Genomic DNA, 19,921 nt, shown 5'->3' with positions numbered 1-19,921 from the left:
CATCAAGAATACCACAGGAGTATTTTAATTTGAAAATTTCTAGCAAATGCTTCTTTTTTTTCCTAATTAAGGCAAAAATTGTATTAAGTAAGGGTCAGATTAAAAAAAAATACAATCCAGCAACTCTAGACTGCACTAGTACTTCTTGTTTAATCTAAGAAATAGGCACTGTTTTCTCGTTGTTCTTTGCGTGGAAAATATTTTATTGTTTCAAAAATTAGTATGAAAAACTAAGTATGTTATATGTTTTATAAAATTTTTGTGTAGGATAGTAGATTTTATTTGGGGTATAATTTCTGGACCTCCCCTCCCCCTGCCCAATCACTGGCATTGAGCGAAGTAAGAATTGCTACATTTTTAAACCTTGGATTTGTGGAAAAGCAAACATCTGAAAACATTCCTTTCACATCTAACTTGATTTTGAAAATAAGAAAAGGGATTCAGTTTGAAGTACATTAAATACTTCTCCATTAACACCGCGTCCATCTTAGTTCATTTTCCCATAGAGAAATGGAATAAGAAAACCAATCTAAACATTTCCAAGAAAAAAAGCACAAAGTGACTACATTTAAATCGTTATGTTTATTGCATTAATTGTGTTTTATTCCTTTTCATCTTGTTGACAGAGAAGTGAGTTTAAAGGCAAATGAACTTTCTCTCTGGGGACAAGGAGGGAAGGCAAAAGGACAACAAATGGTGTTCAGAGTGCACATGGCTTGGCAATTAATAAAGCTGTAAATATTCAGGGAAGAGTGCTGCCTGGGGTCACATTCTTTATAAGAAATTACAAAGCCTGTTGAGTTTTAGAAAATATTATTGGCACTGTTACGCTTTTAAGTATTTTATCCAAATGTTTTAAAGAACAAAAAGTGCATTAGTCAAACATTGGAAATAGCAAGAGAAAATTCCACAAAAAAAAATAATCAAGAGATTTCTACATAATTAAATAGCACTCACAGCTTTTTTTTTTTTGTATATACTGTTGATCCTCCCTCAGTTCCCACAGAACTTACTTTCTTTTGCAACATTTAATGGAATAGACTTTTTTAAAGCCCAAATGTATGTGGGACAGCTATGTTCCCATAACAGGAGGACAGAGTGTAAGAAGATCAGGGTGGGGTCTGATTTCCCTCCGTCCTTAACAGAAGCATAGGGAGGAGCACAAGGTGTACATGCAGTGGATGGATGTGTGAGGGAGATGTTTGGCTGTCCCAGAAGAATGGTTGACACTGAAATTCTCTGCCAACAGAGACCGTGAGACACTATGGCTAAGCTGGCAAACAGTGCTCACAAATGGAAACCAAGATAATGCCAGCTTTAGAAGAATTTGCAGTGGCAGACAGGAAGTGCTTTATGTAACTTCTTGTGTTCTGAGTCACACAGCTGGAGCAAGTGCACTCCTTACTTCTATAGTAAGTTGCCAAACAAAGAAACCAAATAAAATGAAACCTGATTCAAAACCAAAAGAGAATGGGTTATACATCACCATGGATGTAAATATTATGTAAATGTTTCGAAGATTTTATTTTTATATTTGGTGCTGTAGTTCACATTTTTTATATTAAAAAGATTTTCCTTTTAACATATATATGACTTACGCATCTTATTTATATTTGCTATACATAAATTACATCCATATATTTACATCTATCTGTAGTTACAAAATATAGACTCTAAAAGAATGACGTGTTCTTAATTGTTTAACTTGAGGAAAATACTTTGATTGAAAAGTCTAATTTGTAATGCATGTGCAGCCTTCAGGAGTGAATTGTGGCATCTGATCCAAAGTTGGAAGTGGCGGCTACTGCTGCTGCTCCTTGTACTGTTTCTTGAAGGGACACACTCTCCACCTACTTAAGACATTAATTTGCATTAGTTATGGAATGTGTGCCCGAGGGTAAGTTTTGCAAGTGTTTCTAGGTCATTATTTCAATTTAAAACTTCCAAAACATTGCTATGTCTTCTCATAAATGAATAAATACCAGTGTTGAGATATTATGTGGCATATCTCACTTAGTTCCCCAAATTTTGAGCACCAAGACTGACCACATTCATATAGTCTCTCTCTTTCTCTGTCTCGCACACACACACTCAATATACATTTATACACACATGTGTATGTTTTCATGTGTGTTTATATACATGCATTTTATATATACATGTATATATGTATGTAACAACAATTAAAGAAAAAGAGGTCATGAATTTAAAATGAGAGTAAGCTGGAGGTTCATGGGAAGCCATGGAGAGAGGAAGAGGAAGGAGAAGTAATATAATTATATTATAATCTCAAAAAAATTATTAATCAAACCAGAACAAAACTGGGGGCTTTTTGTGCCTGAACCAGCCCTTTATTGCTCTGTTACTTTTCTTCCAACTAATGCTTTAAGTGACCTTGTTAATATAATCAAATTAACATATTTATTTACAAAATTTCTCCTTTAGTTTTAGTTCAAAGCAGGAAAGTAGATAATCAAAGGCAGCTGGGAGTCTAGGGCTGACTTTATCCTTATCAAAATGAATTTATTTCTCAATTATTTTTTACCTCTATTCTTGCTTCCCAACAGTTCTTGAGTAATTAGCTCACCTAAAATTGCCGAGCAGAAAATGGCGAAGTTAATTGTAATTAGAAAGTTACTCTCTCTCCTTAGAAAATTTCTACTAAATTAGAGGGGCCACGTTTATTTAAGAGTGACTATCAGTACTTTTTATGTAGTTGGATGATGATGATGATGATGATGATGATGATGATGATGGAAGCTTTAGTATGATAACTGATCTGTGGCCAATGAAACATCTTGACAACTAGTTTGCTTCTGAGAGTTTTTGTTAGAGTTTCTGAAAGAGTAAAAGTCCCTTGAGGGCTACCCTGTGTCCTCAAAGGTAAATAAAAGAGACTGAGAGTGGAGGACACCTGTGGAAATGCGTGCCTCATTTTCAGCCACCCTTTCTGGTGCCATATCCAGAACTAAAGGAATGATTGATCTTTTAAAATGACAAAGATTATAGACCCATATTCTGCCTGTTTGGAAAACCGAATATACAGATGGCTAGAGCAGAATAGGTGTGGATGGGAATGGGAAGTCTCTCGATGTTTCTTTCAAAATGCACCTGTGTGAGACTGATTTTAAGGATAAATACATAACACTCTGCAAAATTAACATTTGAGGCTCCTGGTGAGAAACAGTTTGCTAGCATATGATGCACGATTCAGTCCCTATCTGCTACTTAACCCACCAAGGGGCTGTCTGTTCCCCACAGTAATGGACAGATCTGGTTCTGTCTGCTTTTAGATGCTTCCTTGCCAAAGGGAGGTTTACCAGAGTAAAGTGACTACGTTTCTTCTAATCAAATCGATAGAAAGGAAAACTGAGAGGTTTCTTCTCAGTCTAAATAGATCAGAAGCATTTATTTCTCCAAGAGACCTTTAGTTTTACTTCTTGGGTCTTGTGAAAAATGGAAGATTAGTTGTGGAGCCTTGGAATTGAAACTGACTTTGAATATTGTCTTTACAATTAACTGTCAGATGCTTGGATCCTTCCCAGGGCGCTATCAGTACTCCAGAGCCAAACAGCTCTAACTAGAAATTTCAGTCCTGGTTTTTGTCCGAAGATGACACCTGGGACCTGCACATAGTAACATCTGGGCGCCAACATCTGCTGATGCTGGAGCCCTGTATCTGCTCTTGTTGGCAGACACATCACATTAGTGAATAGTGGTCTAGTCATCAGCTAAGTCCCTTGGGTTTCTGCATATAAACTTTTAAACCAAGGCTCCATCTTTCTTTGTATGTGTTGATTTTTAATAATCCTCATTTGTCTACTGTATTGTATATGCGGTCCCCATTTTACCAGATTGTTTTATTGGTTAGTTAATGACCATGAACCCTGTCTATATAAAACTTCCTCATGGAAACATCTTCATAAATTATAAGCTTTCAAAATTAGTTTTATTAGTAAAATGAATTGTACTAGTACACTTTTACAAAGTCATAAAAGTGTGTAGTATAAATATATATTTTATCATATTAGAGTAAATAGTCAATATTACAATCTTCATGGACTCATCTATAATAAAAACATCATCAAATATACCACAAAGCATTAAAAATGTGCATGTGAGCATTGAAGCAGAAGGAAGAGAGACTTGGATAGACAGCTAGAAGTAGCAGGGAGGAACAAGCGGGGAGCAGGGGCTGGGAAAAACTGAGCTGCCTGGAGCAGATTTTGACAGTATGAATACCTAGTATTTAGTGCAGCAAATAACGGCTGCAAGGACAGCATTGGTCCTGCCTGGCTGCCTTCTGGGTCTTGTCTTCTGAGCACACAGGGCCATCTAGGAAGCGTGATCAAGGATTCACACCCTCTAGAAAGGAACTCTTGTCTTAATTTGATGAGAAAAGAGTTCACAGTAAAACAGCACAGAGCTTGAAGAACAAAGAAAGACATACTATACTAAGTAGATATAGCCGGGAAGAGACGGTGCCACCAGGATGAAGCTGGGATTACCATACGATCAGTTTCACATATTGCCTGTAGTTTAGCCTGCGTACCTCTGCATGCCTTCGGAATGAGGTGATGTCAGGTGGCACATATCATATGTTACACTTGCTGGCCTTCATCCCATTGCCTTCTTCAATGAATACTTTCTGTTACCCCTCTTGTGAAACAAGAAGAGGCTTCTGGATTATGGGAACATTATAGTACTTACTTTTCTTTTTTTTTCAAATATTTATTTATTTATTATGTATACAATATTCTGTCTGTGTGTATGCCTGAAGGCCAGAAGAGGGCACCAGACCCCATTACAGATGGTTGTGAGCCACCCTGTGGTTGCTGGGAATTGAACTCAGGACCTTTGGAAGACCAGGCAATGCTCTTAACCTCTGAGCCATCTCTCCAGCCCCTGTACTTACTTTTCTTAATTCCCATTTAAAGCATCAGCTGCCTGAAACATCGTATACTCCCTATGAATATTTGAATTGTAGTCAGTGGATCCTCTTCTGGGACTCAACAAAGCTTCACTTACTATAAAAGCGCCAACACGTTGGCAAGTCGCTTGCTGATGAGTTACCTTTTTGATTGATAGTTGATAACCAAGCAGCATGGGAATGATTGTTGTTGTTGTTTACAGCATCCAACATAAAGATCAGCCATTGAGGCTTTAATTTGAAGCCCACCTTATGAAAACTTATTTCACCATTTCTTTGTAGCAAAGGTAGCATAATACAAAGGTGACAGACTTGGGTATGTGACGTTCCTGGGAATGTGACATGCATTAGCATGATTTGGGGACTCCTACCAGGGATGAAGGGCAGCACATGTGCCCGTGAACTCTGCCATTGGGCTGATTTGTTTTAGCCTTGCTTTGGACACAGCTTAGAATGAGGTTTAATATAACCCGATCATTTCCACATGTGCATTATGTTTTCATGGCCTAGAGTCACTGGTGATATCCATAACTGAAGGTTGTAAAATATTGATTAATTGAAACTGGGTTTCACATCTAATTTCCCCTTAAAGTACAAACTGCACAACTAAGACCCTTTCAGCATGTCCATTCTGTGCCAGGCGACTCTAGCCTGACTTCGAGACCAGACTCAAAATTCAGCAGAACACAATCATGTTAGACTAACAGTAAGCATTGTAATTCCTATACAGAGTTCTTAGAGTTGGGCATGGTGACATAGGACTGTAAATCCAAATATTACAGAGGCCCAGGCAGAAAGATTACAAATTAGAGGATAGCTGGAGCCATATAGCAAAACTCTCATCTTAAAAATGAATTGTTTTGGAATTGGTCAGATTTTGACAGCTTTGAGTTAGATAGAAAAAGAAAGAAAGAAAACCGAAGCCTGGGTCACCAAAAATAAACTCAAGGAAGAATGAAGTGGGCTGATGAGGAGCAATGCAGTATGGGAGAGCGGCTGCTCTGCTGGCTGGCCTCCTGCCTTGACCTTTCCTTTGATAACATCTTCCCTTTAGGGTTTGGAGAGAGTCCTCAAATTTCTCTAACTCCTCAGAGTTCAAGGGTTCAGTTTATTCCAGCTTCTTCCCACCCTGTCTTGTATTTAGAAGAGACAGCAAGACAATCTGTGTTTTATTGCTTCCTCCACTGATAAGATTTCCATTCATTGGATAATCTCGCTTTCCAGGAATTCATTATTGGACGTAACTGTAGCTCTGAGGCTGCTGCATGTGCAAAGTTTATTCCAGAAGCAGCGTTTACTGTTGAAAGGTCACATGCCTCTATGTTTTTTTTTCAGTAAATGTTTTTACATTTGAAATATCTTCCACAACTTAACAAACTGTAGCTCTCTGTAGAATTATAAAAACAAAATGAGGATCAGAAGACTGGGCAAGAATGTTCCTACTGATATTGATATTTTATTGATACTGATATGCAAAGTTCAAAGAAAAACTCCAAAGTTTATCAAATCAGACCCTCCCTATTACTTGCTTTGGCAATTGCTGAAGTTGTTGTATCATGTCGTTCATCTTTATGCTATCTTTAATTTGTGCATTTTTCTCTGATTGTGTTGATATCTTTAGGTACACAATCATGGTTATTTTCTCCTGTTTAAAAATAAAATTGCTCTTCGGGCTGAGGAGGGAGGGGCACTTGATTGAGGGAGGGGGAGGGAAATGGGAGGCGGTGGCGGGGAAGAGACAGAAATCTTTAATAAATAAATAAATTTAAAAAAAACCTCACTGCATACAAAGAGGGAAAACAGGGTGGAAAGAGGCAGAAAAGAGGGAGAGGGAAAAGAGAAGGAAGAATAGAGAGTGAGAAAGAGCAAAGATGAAAGAAGTTTCATAAACTGCTTACAAGAAACATATATGTAGAAATATATATGAACACATGTACATATATGTTTATGTATTTTGTTTGCCTATTCATGGTTAAAGAGCCACTTTGGTCCTGGTGCTTTTAGAGGGTTGGTTCAGCTCTGGGATGCAGAGGGAATGTAGAACGTGTGCCTAGACTGTGTCAGCTGCCTGTCTCAACACCGTCTGCACGTTTGCTCACTCACATCCATCCACTCATGCGTCCATTCATCAGATGACAACAGAGCACTGCTTCGTTCTGCGGGGAAAAGGGAAGGGAATATGAGTCATAATTAAACTCAACAAGACGGCAATCTAAGCAGGAACAGTATTTGGTGGAGCAGCCCTGAACACTGAAAATTTTCTTTCTCTGTTTGACCATATCTTAGGCAAGCCTCTACTCTGTAGAACAGAAGTCAGCAAAAGTCTCCTCCCAGGCAGAATGGAGCTCATTCTCCACTTCTTCACTGGATAACTATGTCACTTGCGAAGGATTTTTCACCATTTAGTGTTTTGTCAACCAAATATGTTAACAACAATAAAAATGTTGATTAATTAATGTAAAGAATAAGCTATATAGCAGTATATACTAATATTTGTCTCAGTACTTGATTCAGAGTAGATATTGCATTAATACAAGTTGAGAGTATTATTACAAATAAAAGTATTTTTTTTGCCAAGCTTATGTTATTTTTAAAAATTTCAATAAAAGACGTAGGTGTCTGCAAAGTAGTTTAAAACATAGAGATGCTGGAAACATTTAAGCAATTTTTAGCACTTATCACTACAATTCATAGTATCAACCTTCCCTCCCATCAGTTCCATGAGTACAGAAAACATACGCAAACAATTACTGATAACTTTTAATTCAAAATTTGAAGTGATTTATTGTACTAGATGTTGGTCAAAAGTAAAACACATCTATCTACCTTTTGATTTAAGATAAAACTTTATTTTATTTTTAAACTTTATAAAATTAAACAGATAAAAAGAAATCACACACCCAAATAACCGAGCTCAAAGACTATACAACTTAATTAGCTTTTATATATTTAGAGTGGTCATTTGAAATAGAACTGTGGAGTGTCTTACTGGATTTTATATGTTCACTATCAAATACATTTTATGAATGTATCCATAACCAAAAATTAAAAACCACGACAGAGTTCTAACTAGAAAGGCAGTTGTTTTCCTTGCTGTGGTGTATCTCTTATGAGTTTTCATACTTGTTATTGAGGTCAAAACAAAGCTGTGAAATAACTTTAAAGAACCACTTTCTCCAGCATCTGCTTTCATGGTTTCATTCTCATTTCTGTGGTCTTCACCTTTTAAATCAGTACATACGTAAGACTGAAACAAATCCCCCTAAACTCGCTAGACTTTCGAGTTTCATTGATAAAAATGCCCAATTATAATAATGTTTTTTTTGTCTAATTCTCCCATGCCCAAATGAGTATCAAATATCACTTGATGTTTGGAAATGAAAAACCTGTAAATAAGCCAGGTAGTTAAATATTACCTGTGTGTATAACTATAGAAACAATCTATATATGTAAATACATATCTATAAACTTTGTTTATAAGTTTATTACTACTAAAAACTATAAACGAAGACATTAACTTATACTTAGTAAAATAAAACAATTTGAATTTTGTCTGTTATAACTTCTGCTAAGAAGTTTACAGAAGACTTATAGGTCAATGCCCTTATCTTTCTAGCTTAAATTGAAGCATTCTTAATGAAGTCCAATAGCAGACTATTCCAAAGTTCTGCTGTCTAATAAATTGCAGTATGAAACTCTCACGCAATTTGTAAAAATGTAGCAATGTAACTCAAAATATCTAGAGTATTATCATTCAAGTATGTCATTAGTAAAAAAATAGCTTCCCTTTAATTTTTAAATTTAAATGCATATTAATAAAATGAAATCAATTCAAAATTTATTTGCTCTGTTTTATTAACCACATTTCAGTTGCTCAGCAGCCACATCAGGCTACTTAAGAGCTATATATTACAGAAGAGATAAAGCCATTCCTCTGTAGGTATCTTGGTGGTTATTTGTTATTTAAAATTGTCAGGAAAGCAAACCTAAGTGTTAGAGAAGGTTTTAATATAGATTTCTTTTGGAAAAAGAAGAAACTCATTTTTTTCCCTTTAAGAGTACTATATCTACAATGAAATACTTCAGTAAGATAGGAGGAGCTGCAGAGATAGCTCAGAGGTTAAGAGCACTGATTGCTCTTTCAGAGGTCCTGAGTTCAATTCCCAGCAACCACATAGTGGCTCACAACCATCTGTAATGAGGTCTGGTGACATTTTCTTATGTACAGGCACACATGCAGGCAGAAGACTGTATACATAACAAACAAACAAGCAAACAAATAAATCTTTAAAAAAGATAAGTTACTAGATAGTATTTCCTTTTAATTTTCTGTTGTATATTAATAGGAGGATAATAAAGATACTGTTCCCTTTGGAGAAAAGAATGGTTTTATTTATTATAAATGATTTTACTACTTACAATGACTTGCAGTATATCTAATTCCAATATAATTGGTGTGTGGAAATGTGAAAGTTAGAGAAAATTTCATTTGAATTATAAAAGTGCACTTACATCCAGGGCAGAAAAAATAAACTATAGTACATTCCAATGTATGTTACTCAAATATTTCCATTTTACTCGGTATTCCTAAGTTTCCTGACTTCCCTGAGATTGTCTGCTAGTTCTTACAGAAACGTTTTCCTTTCCTTGGAGCTCTGATGCTTGGCCTACAGAGAGAATACTCTTCCTGTTTTCTGATACCAGGAAACTAAGGGCCAGTTAATATCTCAGATATCAGTTACAAGTAGTGACTAGTTCTCACTTTCCAAGTATACACTCATTCAAGGTCATTTATTGCAATAAGAACCACTCAAAGATTGTAAGAAAGAAATTACTTCAAGAACCCTTGAAACACAAAGCATTCGGAGTGTATCTGAAGAGTGACTAGGCCAGCTAATCCCAAAGAGCAAGATTGAAAGAGGGAAGGCGATGGAGGAAGGTCATTGGCTAATAAAGAAACTGCCTTGGCCCATTTTATTGGTTAGAACATAGGTGGGTGGAGTAAACAGAACAGAATGCTGGGAGGAAGAGGAAGTGAGCTCAGACTCAACAGCTCTCCTCTCTGGAGCAGAGACGCCATGCTCTCTTCTCCCGGGCAGACGCACGCAATGAAGCAAGCCACCAGGTCAGACATGCTGAATCTTTCCCAGTAAGACCGGTGCTACACAGTTTATTAGAGATGGGTTGATCTGGATATCAGAATTAGCCAGTAAGGGCTAGAGCTAATGGGCCAAGCAGTGTTTAAAAGAATACTGTTTGTGTGTTGTTATTTCAGGGCATAAGCTAGACAGGCAGCCGGGGTGCTGGGGACGCAGCCCCGCCGCTCCTACTACTACAGGGAGGTCATGTTATTGTAACCTCAGGAAGAATAAAATTTTTCCCTAAGTACAGAGTTTTTCCAGGTCTGTATCAATTTATATCTTTCTCATCCTCTACTCACAAAAGTGATTCATCTGGTAGCAAACTGTCAGAAAATAAAAGTAAAAAGTGATTGTTTGACCTTTAAACTCCTAAAGTCACTTAGGACAGAAATACCCATTTCTTCATGAAATTATTTCATCTTGCTTTCTGTTCAACAGGGTGGTGGCGACTGTCCAGAAATGAGTATTGGTGCTATAAAAATTGCCTTGGAAATTTCCCTTCCTGGTTCCTTCATCTATGTTTTCACTGATGCACGATCCAAGGATTACCGGCTCACCCATGAGGTGCTGCAGCTGATTCAGCAGAAACAATCCCAAGTAAGTAGGCATCGTCCCTAGACCTGTGTGTGGAAGATTGCTTATCCCTTTTGATGACTCTGTGTGTGATAAATATCAAAAGTCATAATCATTTAACTGCACATCTACCAACGTAGTAGGTACATGTCGTCTAATTCTAATGTAGGAAATTCATACTTGTCAATAGCATATTGATACTTTGGTTTAGACTACAAAGAAGAAATGATTGCAGATTAATTAAAGTACTTATTAACACCTTACCCTATATGTTAGGTCTATATTTGAAATGCCACTTTTTATGGATAGTCTTTCCTGAGTTATTTATTCAGCATTGTTAGTTAATTATTGCCATGTAGCAAAACTCAACAGTTAAAAACAGCATTTTACTTTCCTATGTTTGCACACTTTAGCTAACCTAAGCCACTAATGTTTGCCTAGGAATGTTTAGGTGCTTTTGGTTTATTGGCTTTTCTTTTAAGATGAAGCAGGTCATTTTAGTCATGCCCTTCTTGTGGCCATGGCAGAAACACCGGAGATTGAACAGAAATCCAAAAGGTGTCTTGAGCGGAAAGAGAGAACTTACAGAATGATTCTCCCAGATGACCAAACTCAGATCCAAAGATAATAATATAGACAATACCTCTTTAGTAAGGTCTTCAAACTTCTTTGCAATGTGCATGAATACATGATAAGATGAGAAACTGAGGCCACTGGGTAAGCTAACATAGCTGTGGTTTTACTTCCATAGCCAAACTCGCTCTGAAATCTAAGTAACTGTTTCTGCAAAGGCCTGTGGTTAAACGGAAGATAAGGTTAATAATTACCGTATTCATTTGCATTATATAGCATATAACAGGTGCTAATAAATATATATTGATTTCTGGAAATCTATTAAACTCTTTTCTACTTTTACGAATCTCAGGTGGTATTTGTGCTCACTGGAGACTGTGACGACAGGAACCATATTGGATACAAAGTCTATGAAGAAATCGCCTCTACAAGTTCTGGCCAAGTGTTCCATCTGGACAAAAAGCAAGTGAATGAGGTCAGTTTGGTAAAGTAGGTCTACCTTGTTAGCTACTCTGTCAGAGTCAGCTAGGCCACTCTAACTGTGATGAGTTTGAGTTCTGAAACAGCTACAACCTGCGGATCTTATCCTTAGACCACATGTGGGTCAGTAACTGATTAACTGATATGAACTGATGTGTGGAGACAGATTTATTTAATACTAATTTCCAGATTAAGTAATTTTTTTTTGGTTTTTCAAGGCAGGATCTCTCTGTAGCTTTGGAGCTTTTCCTGGAACTAGCTCTTGTAGACCAGCCTGGCTTCGAACTCACAGAGGTCCACCTGCCTCTGCCTTCCGAGTGCTGGGATTAAAGGTGTGCGCCATTACTGCCCGGCCAGATTGAATAATGTTACAGTAACAAGTAACAAGTCATTTAAGCTCTAAAATTTCAACATTCACTTAGCTTAATAAATTCTCTTTGTATTTCATGTTGTCTAAAAAGTTAATTGGTGTTATTGATGAGTAACTTTCAGATAACAGGTAAAATTAGGCTTGATCTGTTACCGAAGTTGAATGTGAGAAAATTATTAAGCAATTCCAGTGAGGTTTGTTATCCAGTGTTAAAAATCTAAAATCTATGACCAATAACCATAGAATTTGAGAAAAATATTGGCAAAAATTTCTGTAAATCATTGTAAGAAAAATGTATTGTTTGAAAAATTATCCTGCCTTGGTTTCACTTGTGGTAATAACATTTTATTTTCCTATTAATTTATCTATTTGACTTCTACTTATGTTTCTAGGGACTTACCAGAACATAGATAAAGTCTGAGAAAGCATAATTCACATTTAGCTTATTTGATCTTTGGATCTATATAGTATCTACTGACTTCATGACAGGTTCCTTTGCACCTTGAATGAGATGGCTCATAGCTGTCTTCTAACCAAAATGCTCACTGCATCACCATGGAATGAATAGAAAATTACAACTTTTCAGAAGAAACAATTAAGTAAAAATACCTTTATCAACTATTTCCATGACCCACCTGGATGGTTACTTTAATTTAAAAGTTTTCTTAGAAGTCATGTCTGTTGAGAGGACAATAACTAGAGCCCATCTTACATCACCATTAGGGATTCGTAAACTCCTGAATAGGGCCTAACAACTACAAGGCGCTCCCTTGCAGTTAATTTGAGAAGAGAAAAAAAAAGCACCCAAAGGAGAGGTAGGATGTCTGGGGAGGACCTAGGAAAGAGTGCAGGGCTCCCAGGAACTGTGTTTCTTGTCTCGTCCCATACACTGTAATAATAGGGTGAGAAAGGCTTGAAAGAAATGAAAAGCTTTCTGGTTGAAGCTGTTTTTAACTTAGATTCTGGAAGCCCTTAAGGCATGTTTGGGATCTCCTGGGGGGGAGGGGGAGGCGAGGAGTTGGATCAGCCTCTCAGGGTTCAGTGAGGACACAGCAGCTGAAGGCTTGATGAGACTGTGAGAGGTGATCCTAATTTTTCAAATTAAATATTAAAATTCCATTTTTATGTATTTATTAATTGTAAAATAGAGTTTGATAGGAGCAAGTATGAGCCTTGTCTTCTCTGTCAGTCTGTGTCCCTCAAGTCTCCTTCAGGAAAGGGTGTGATGTCTCTTTTATTGTGGACCAATGAGATTCAAAGGTGATGGAGGAGCATCATATGTCTATTGGTTAATAAAGAAACTACCTTGGCCTTTAATAGGACAGAAAATTAGGTAGGCGGAGTAGACTGAACAGAATGCTGGGAGAAAGAAGCCAAGTCAGGCCAGTCGCCATGATTCTCCCACTGGACACAGACGCAGGTTAAGATCTTTTCTGGTAAGCCACACCTTGTGATGCTACACAGATTATTAAATATGGGTTAAAGCAAGATGTAAAAATTAGCCAATAAGAGGCTAGAACTAATGGGCCAGGCAGTGATTAAAAAAATACAATTTCCGTGTAATTATTTTGGGTAAAGCTAGCTGGGTGGCGGGTTGCAGCCCGCCATTCCATAAACAGAGTGGCACCCAACGTGGTAATCTTCAACACAAAGGCATTTTGACTAGGGGTGACTTGGGGAAAATTTCTGCTCCTGGGTCTTGTTGTGCATACTCCTGAATCCTGATCTGTTGCCAGCAGCTTGATACAAGTCTGCCAATCAAACAACTGTAAAGGATACTGAACAACTAAGAAAGCCCAGTCTCTGGGTTCAATCTCCTAACTCATTTTAGTGCTAAGTGTCTGTAGTTAGGGAAATGATGCTTTTCTTAAGCCAAGTGAGCAGCCAGTTACATAAAAGTGGATGAACCCAGAAATGTCATATGTCTCTGTGGCATGGGCTCTGTGAAGGCTAGCTGCCTTCTTCAGTAAATGGAGATAATAGAATTTCTATTTCAGGGGGTGTCCATAATATTAAAAGAGAATGCAGGTGGAATGTTCTGTACAAAGTACTGGGCAGGCTATGTGATGACTAAATGCTCATTGATATTGCAGTGACCCCCACTGGCTCATTTATTTGAATGCTTAGTCATTGGGGGGTGTGGCCTTGTTGGAGTAGGTGTGTCACTGGGGATGGGCTTTGAGATTTCAAAAGCCCATGCTAGGTCCAATTCTCCCCCTCTGCCTGTGGATGTGAAGCTCTCAGCTACTGCTCCAGCCCTGTGCATGCCTCCACATTCCACATCATGATGATATTGGACTAAACTCCTGAAACTATAAATCAGTCCCTAACTGAATGCTTTCTTTTATAAGAGTTGCCTCAGTCGTAATGTCTCTTCACAGCAGAAGGACAGTGACTAAGACAAGGGGCTCTAACCCTGTGGTGCTGGTTTGCCTTTACCCCGAGGGCATTATGCCACCATCTGTGCTGGAGAAGTGACAGCTGGAAAGAGCCCTGAGTGAGAGGACCCAGGAAAAACTGGAAATTTTCATTTTTCTGGTTCATGAGTGAAGATATTATAAAGGTGTGCTGAAAATGTCTCAATCAATATATCCAATAAAGAAAGTCACCAGAATGGAAGGTTTGTTAATAGGAAGCGTTGTAGCATTGGCCAAATAGGACTCACAAAAGTTTGGGATAATAATTTAGAGATTTTTCTTTTCCTATTGTTTTCAATCCTTTTATTCCACAAGTGCTATGAATTCATAGGGAAATAGATGACTTCATGCTATGTACTCATTTAAGAACACAAAACCCAGACACTAAGTCTTTATGCTTTATTCATGAGAAAATTTTCATGTACTCATTTTAAAGGAAACTTAAGAGTGTTGTCCATTTGTCTTCATAACTTACTAAATCAGTCTAAGAACCTGGTGGGAGGACAGCTTCGGTTCATTTGAAGTTTTCATTTTCTGTCCTTTTAGGAGGGATATGTGGAGGATCTAGGTGTCTTTCATCTATATTTAACATAAAAGGAAACCCAAAGTGAAATTATTTGGCTGAGTACCAGTGACCTCTAAATCACCGTGTGGTGGTTTTTGTGTCTTGAAAACACAGGTTAAGATACACATCTTAGTTCACCTTTGAAGACAGAACAGGGACCAAGCTTCACTGTGCCATTCCATTTACTAGGAAGCTGGGTGGTTATCCTTCTATTTAATGCTGGCTTTGATATAAAAGGGTCAAAGGCTGTATTCTGTGTCAGGGAGGCACGCATGAAGAATACATTGTCAATTAGGTCATTCACCTGTCCTGAGCTCCCAAACCTTTCTCCACATTCCCACAGGCATAACCTCTACCATCTCATCCCCATTAAAAACTTCTTCCTGGACATCTCAGCCTGGTGGGTTTCTCTCATTTTAGTAAGAGTTAGCATTCCTGCAGCTGTTCTATCTTACTGACAGGGTTATCAGTAGCCATCACAGCAGAAGACATATGATTTACTCAAAGGGACCAAAGGTTGTTTAACGAATGATAGTATGCCACAGGTTGGGCAGGCCTAAAGGCGGCCATCAAGGAACAATGGAACATTAAGGATGTAGTAAGGAGTGTCTATCTATATTCTCCCTGAGCTTGAAGAGGAGGAGAAGAAGCTCATAACACTACCCAGCAAAACACAGACTAAAGACTTATGAAGAACTTTGGCTTGGGGTAGGCAAACTGAAGCCCTGTGGCTAAGTACCAAACCCTTTTATATTTCCCTATATATCACTGGAGTGCAAAATTCTGGGGTCCTGTTGAGGCAGAGTTTAAGATCAGCATCCCAGGGCATGGAAATGAGTAAACAGTTGCTCTGGAAGGACAAAGATGCAGAACGAACAAGCCCTGTGTAGCAGGTTCCTGACCATTGTTCATACCTTAGGCATGAGACCTTAAACAAGTTATTCAGTTTTCTATGTTTCAATTGTAGTTTTAGCTGTAAAACGAGAAAATAGCATTAATATTACATTATAGGAGCTTCAGTTTAAGATGTATAAATATTAACTAGCTTTCTTTTTCTTTAGTGATGCATTCTAGTTTAAATATTTTTAAAGTGGTATGTCCCAAACCAAAGAAATATATATTGTGTGTGTTGCATCTGGGGTGAGAGATCAAAGGCGGCATTGGAAACTCTGGGGCTTTAGATCCAGAAGGACCTGAATTTGAATGACCTCTCTGCCTCTGGCTTAGAAGGACACCTCTATGAAAAACTTTCTGCAACATTCTGGGACTGTGGACCCTTCTGTGAACAGGGCACAGCCATTGATTGCCTCATAGGACTATTGTAAAGACGAAAGAAAACGAAGAGTGTTTGTAGTTAGGTACATAGGATCCCATGGAGATGAAAACATCCATCCGGTCTGGCAGTCTTTAAAGACAGTGGTTTCTCCTTTGTTCAAGAGAACAGCCACACTTTGCTTGGATGACGCTCTTATCCTACGGAGTCATCAGAAGGACAATGCCACTTGGGAAGCATCATCTTCCCAGATAAATGCTTAAAGAGGAACAGACCCGGAGCTGCAGAAGAATCCTGCAAGACCCTTAAACTCACACAGTTACTTCACATTAAAATTTGCTTTACTTTCTATCATAGCTAATAAAAGTCAGTAAAACTGTTAAAAGGTGAAGAATTTAATGATTTAAAGAATGATAGCATCAATGATAGTGATAAAAATAATTCAGATGGAGGGGTTATTTTGTCCTACGCGCTCTGATGAGTGCATTCCTTTCATCACCATTTGAGCTAGGTTGTCTCGGGAACTCTGGAAAGAATAAAACTCAGTCGCCCACAGTCTCCTGGAGTGGATGCCTGTAGGTGCAGCCACCGAGAGGACAGGAACAGGTACCAAGCTATGGAGAATCTGTAAGAGAAGCGAGGTAAAGGGCTGGAAGTGCATCATGGGCTGGACTGGACAGGTCCATGGGTTCTGTTATGGGCAACAGACAGGATGATCTCCTCTCCTCACCGTACCATGTACTGGGACCTTTCTTTAAAGGCCACATTTCCTCTGTCACCACTGAAGAACGTCCAGTGGGACATGCGGAAGTGATCCCACTAGGTACTTGAAGGAAATAACTAGAGTGAGAAAAATGAAGTGACATTCTATGGGAAGTCCAACAGCCTGGCAACAAAATGCCTCACAGGTTAGAGATCATCTGGCTTTAGTTTTCCCTGTTGGGTCAGCACTCTCCTTCCCTGAGTTCATTACTTAGACCAGAGAACCTATAAACTTTGCTAAAGCATTTGGCACAGCTGTTTCCTGCTCTTTTGGCCAACAGCTACTTTTGACTAGAATGTCGAGCAGCTCTCTTGACTGTGAGCTTAATTACGAGAAATGTTCGGGGTTTTGGATAATTAGAGATGTGAAGTGAGGTATCCGCCATTTTGTTCCTTTCTACTCTGAATTTCACTTTGGATGCCATTTCAAAATTTAACCTTACTGCTGACCTTGAAAATGAGTAGAAGCGAGTGTTTCCTATGGAGTTTGAAAACGTATCAGAGACAGCTTTCACATTCTAGAAGGTGACAGGAAATGTGTGGAGATGATGTGGAAACGTTTCCAGCAACCCTTCTTTGAATTCACCTAATTAAATGTCAAAACTAAAGCGCAAGGCTCAGAGCTCATACATGAAAATGATATAGATACTATGTCCGTATCCACAAACACATCAGAAAGCAATATCCACACAGTGCCAATGTAATACTTCCCTTGTTCCGCTGTTGTGTTCAGGTTGACGTATGCTTGAGTGATTGTTTTAGGAACACATGTTCCAGGCACCTGGGAAAGATTTTATTGGTTACTAATATGGTTAAATAAAACCACATGTACATTGTGTTTCCATTTGTTTAGTTAGAACAAAAATTAAAATCATTAATTTTATTATTAAAAGTATCCATTGACCTTAGTCTTATGAACATGTGGATTTTTTTCATAACGACATTTAAAGTATACATAGTGCATAGTATTCATCAAAAATGGTGGGAGGACATGACTGTTCTCATCAGCGTCTCATTTAGGCTAAATACAACAACAGGGAAGCATACGCACCCTTCTGTGTGAGTAACAAGTGGGGGCAGAGGAGATGGGAGTGGAGAACATGTGGTTTAGAAGGAGAAGCCCTGCAAAATGAGCCTCTGCCTTGATTCTGGGTTTTGTGTCTTGTTTCTGAGAACAGTTTGAAGCTTGTTTGAAGCTTGTGTTAGGAACTGCGGCCACATATCTGTAATGGTAATGAGGTTCCCAAGAGGGAGCAGAACTCACTGCCTTTGAAAAGTAAGTTTGAACAGGAAAGTTTATCCCACAGTTCCTCATAGAGACAATCCTGACCTTATCCAAGCTCATAAAATGCAGAAAATAGAATGGATACCCCTCAGTAATCCATCTTATTAAGACATGCATGCATTCACACACACACACACACACACACACGCACACATGCACACACACACATGCACACATGCACGCATGCGTACATACCAAACCAACAAACAAAAGAAACAAAGAAAGAAAGAAGAGCCATCTCAACACAGGATGTAGTTAACTTAAATACCTGGAGGAATATTTCTTAGAAGGGAAAAAGAAATGTTGTTTGAGGAGAAATTGGCCAGTGAGTTGCATGGTTTTAACAGGATCAAAACAAACAGGAAAAGAAATAAATTGGTCCATTTAGCTGATGCTATTTTGATTAGAAGCTAAAATAAACTATCAAGTTCAACTCTGTCAGAGCTAACCAAACCAAATCGATTTCTTGCATAGCTGCTTCAGGTTTACAAGGGCCCTTAACTACCACACTTACTGTGCCTACTTTTAAAGTATCTAAAAAATGCATTTAAACTCCACGTGGCTTGACAGAGCTTGACGGAGATTAGCCATCTTCCCCATTTAGTGCCTTTCTTTCTTTTTAATTGGCACTGTAATGGAAAACAGAGATTTGAATGGAGAGAAAGCTGTCACCCATGTGTGACGTGTAGGACTGAAACAGCTAGTGAGCAGTGAATCACTGCTGGAGAGTCAACTCATGAGAGGGCACACGGAACTCAGAACAACAGCAGTACTGAAACAAGTGTTGTTTTAATGAGCTGCTTTTTACATAGACTCAGCAATCTGGATACACCCTTTCATATTTGATATAATGAATTTTAAAAGATTGCTTTCTAAAGCTTTTTCTTTAGAAAAAGCACACACCAATGGTAGAATAAAAAACAATTTTTTCTATGGTTCAACATAAATAAGAATGCCATGGACAATCTAATTTTTGCTTCTTATTTTTTCCATAGTAAAGAGGCGATGGAAGAGTTAAAAGAAAGGATGTTTTATTTGAAGACTGTTCTGTGACCTAGGATAAGTATACAGACAGAGTCTATGATGCTTTATATACTTTCCCGGTTCCTCACGCATTCCTAGCCTGAACTGATGGTGTTGGGGCTGTGAAAGGAAAGGCATAAGGGGGATATGAATTCCTTAGAAAGAACTCCCATGGAGCATTTGGGTTACGATTTTTGTTCGTGATGACAATTGCAAACTGGCCTTTCTTTTTTCTGCAGGAGAACAAGGCACATCAAAGTCATATAGTATGCTATTTAAATAACTTTGGTGACTGAGTAAGGAAGGGAAACAAAAATCTTGTAAAGTCTTATGACTTTAAATAGACATGGTTTATTTACATTAAAGCATCTTTGGGTCATTTCGTGTTTTATTATGAAATTTAAAAAAGATATATGGATTGGTTGAATTATTTGCAGTTTAAGTATCTGTAATCTGTGAGATATAAGAAAGTATTTAGGGTTGGGCAGTGGGGCTCTCACCTTTAATCCCAGTTCTTGGGAGGCTGATG

The 19,921-nt window shown here is 38.1% G+C and overlaps 1 protein-coding gene across 1 annotated transcript in view; it reads left to right on the top strand.

Annotated features, from left to right (window-relative positions):
- The window catches only part of Hmcn1 (hemicentin 1), a 452,651-nt gene that overhangs the window by 116,623 nt on the left and 316,107 nt on the right, over positions 1-19,921 (top strand). The window contains exons 3-4 of the mRNA XM_075988199.1: positions 10,510-10,668; positions 11,570-11,692. Of these exons, the coding sequence (XP_075844314.1) occupies positions 10,510-10,668; positions 11,570-11,692 (282 nt within the window). The remainder of the gene's footprint in view (positions 1-10,509; positions 10,669-11,569; positions 11,693-19,921) is intronic.

The sequence above is a fragment of the Microtus pennsylvanicus genome, chromosome 10, assembly GCF_037038515.1.
Source record: "Microtus pennsylvanicus isolate mMicPen1 chromosome 10, mMicPen1.hap1, whole genome shotgun sequence".
Taxonomy (NCBI): Eukaryota; Metazoa; Chordata; class Mammalia; order Rodentia; family Cricetidae; genus Microtus; species Microtus pennsylvanicus.
This window is presented reverse-complemented; position numbering and strand designations above follow the sequence as displayed.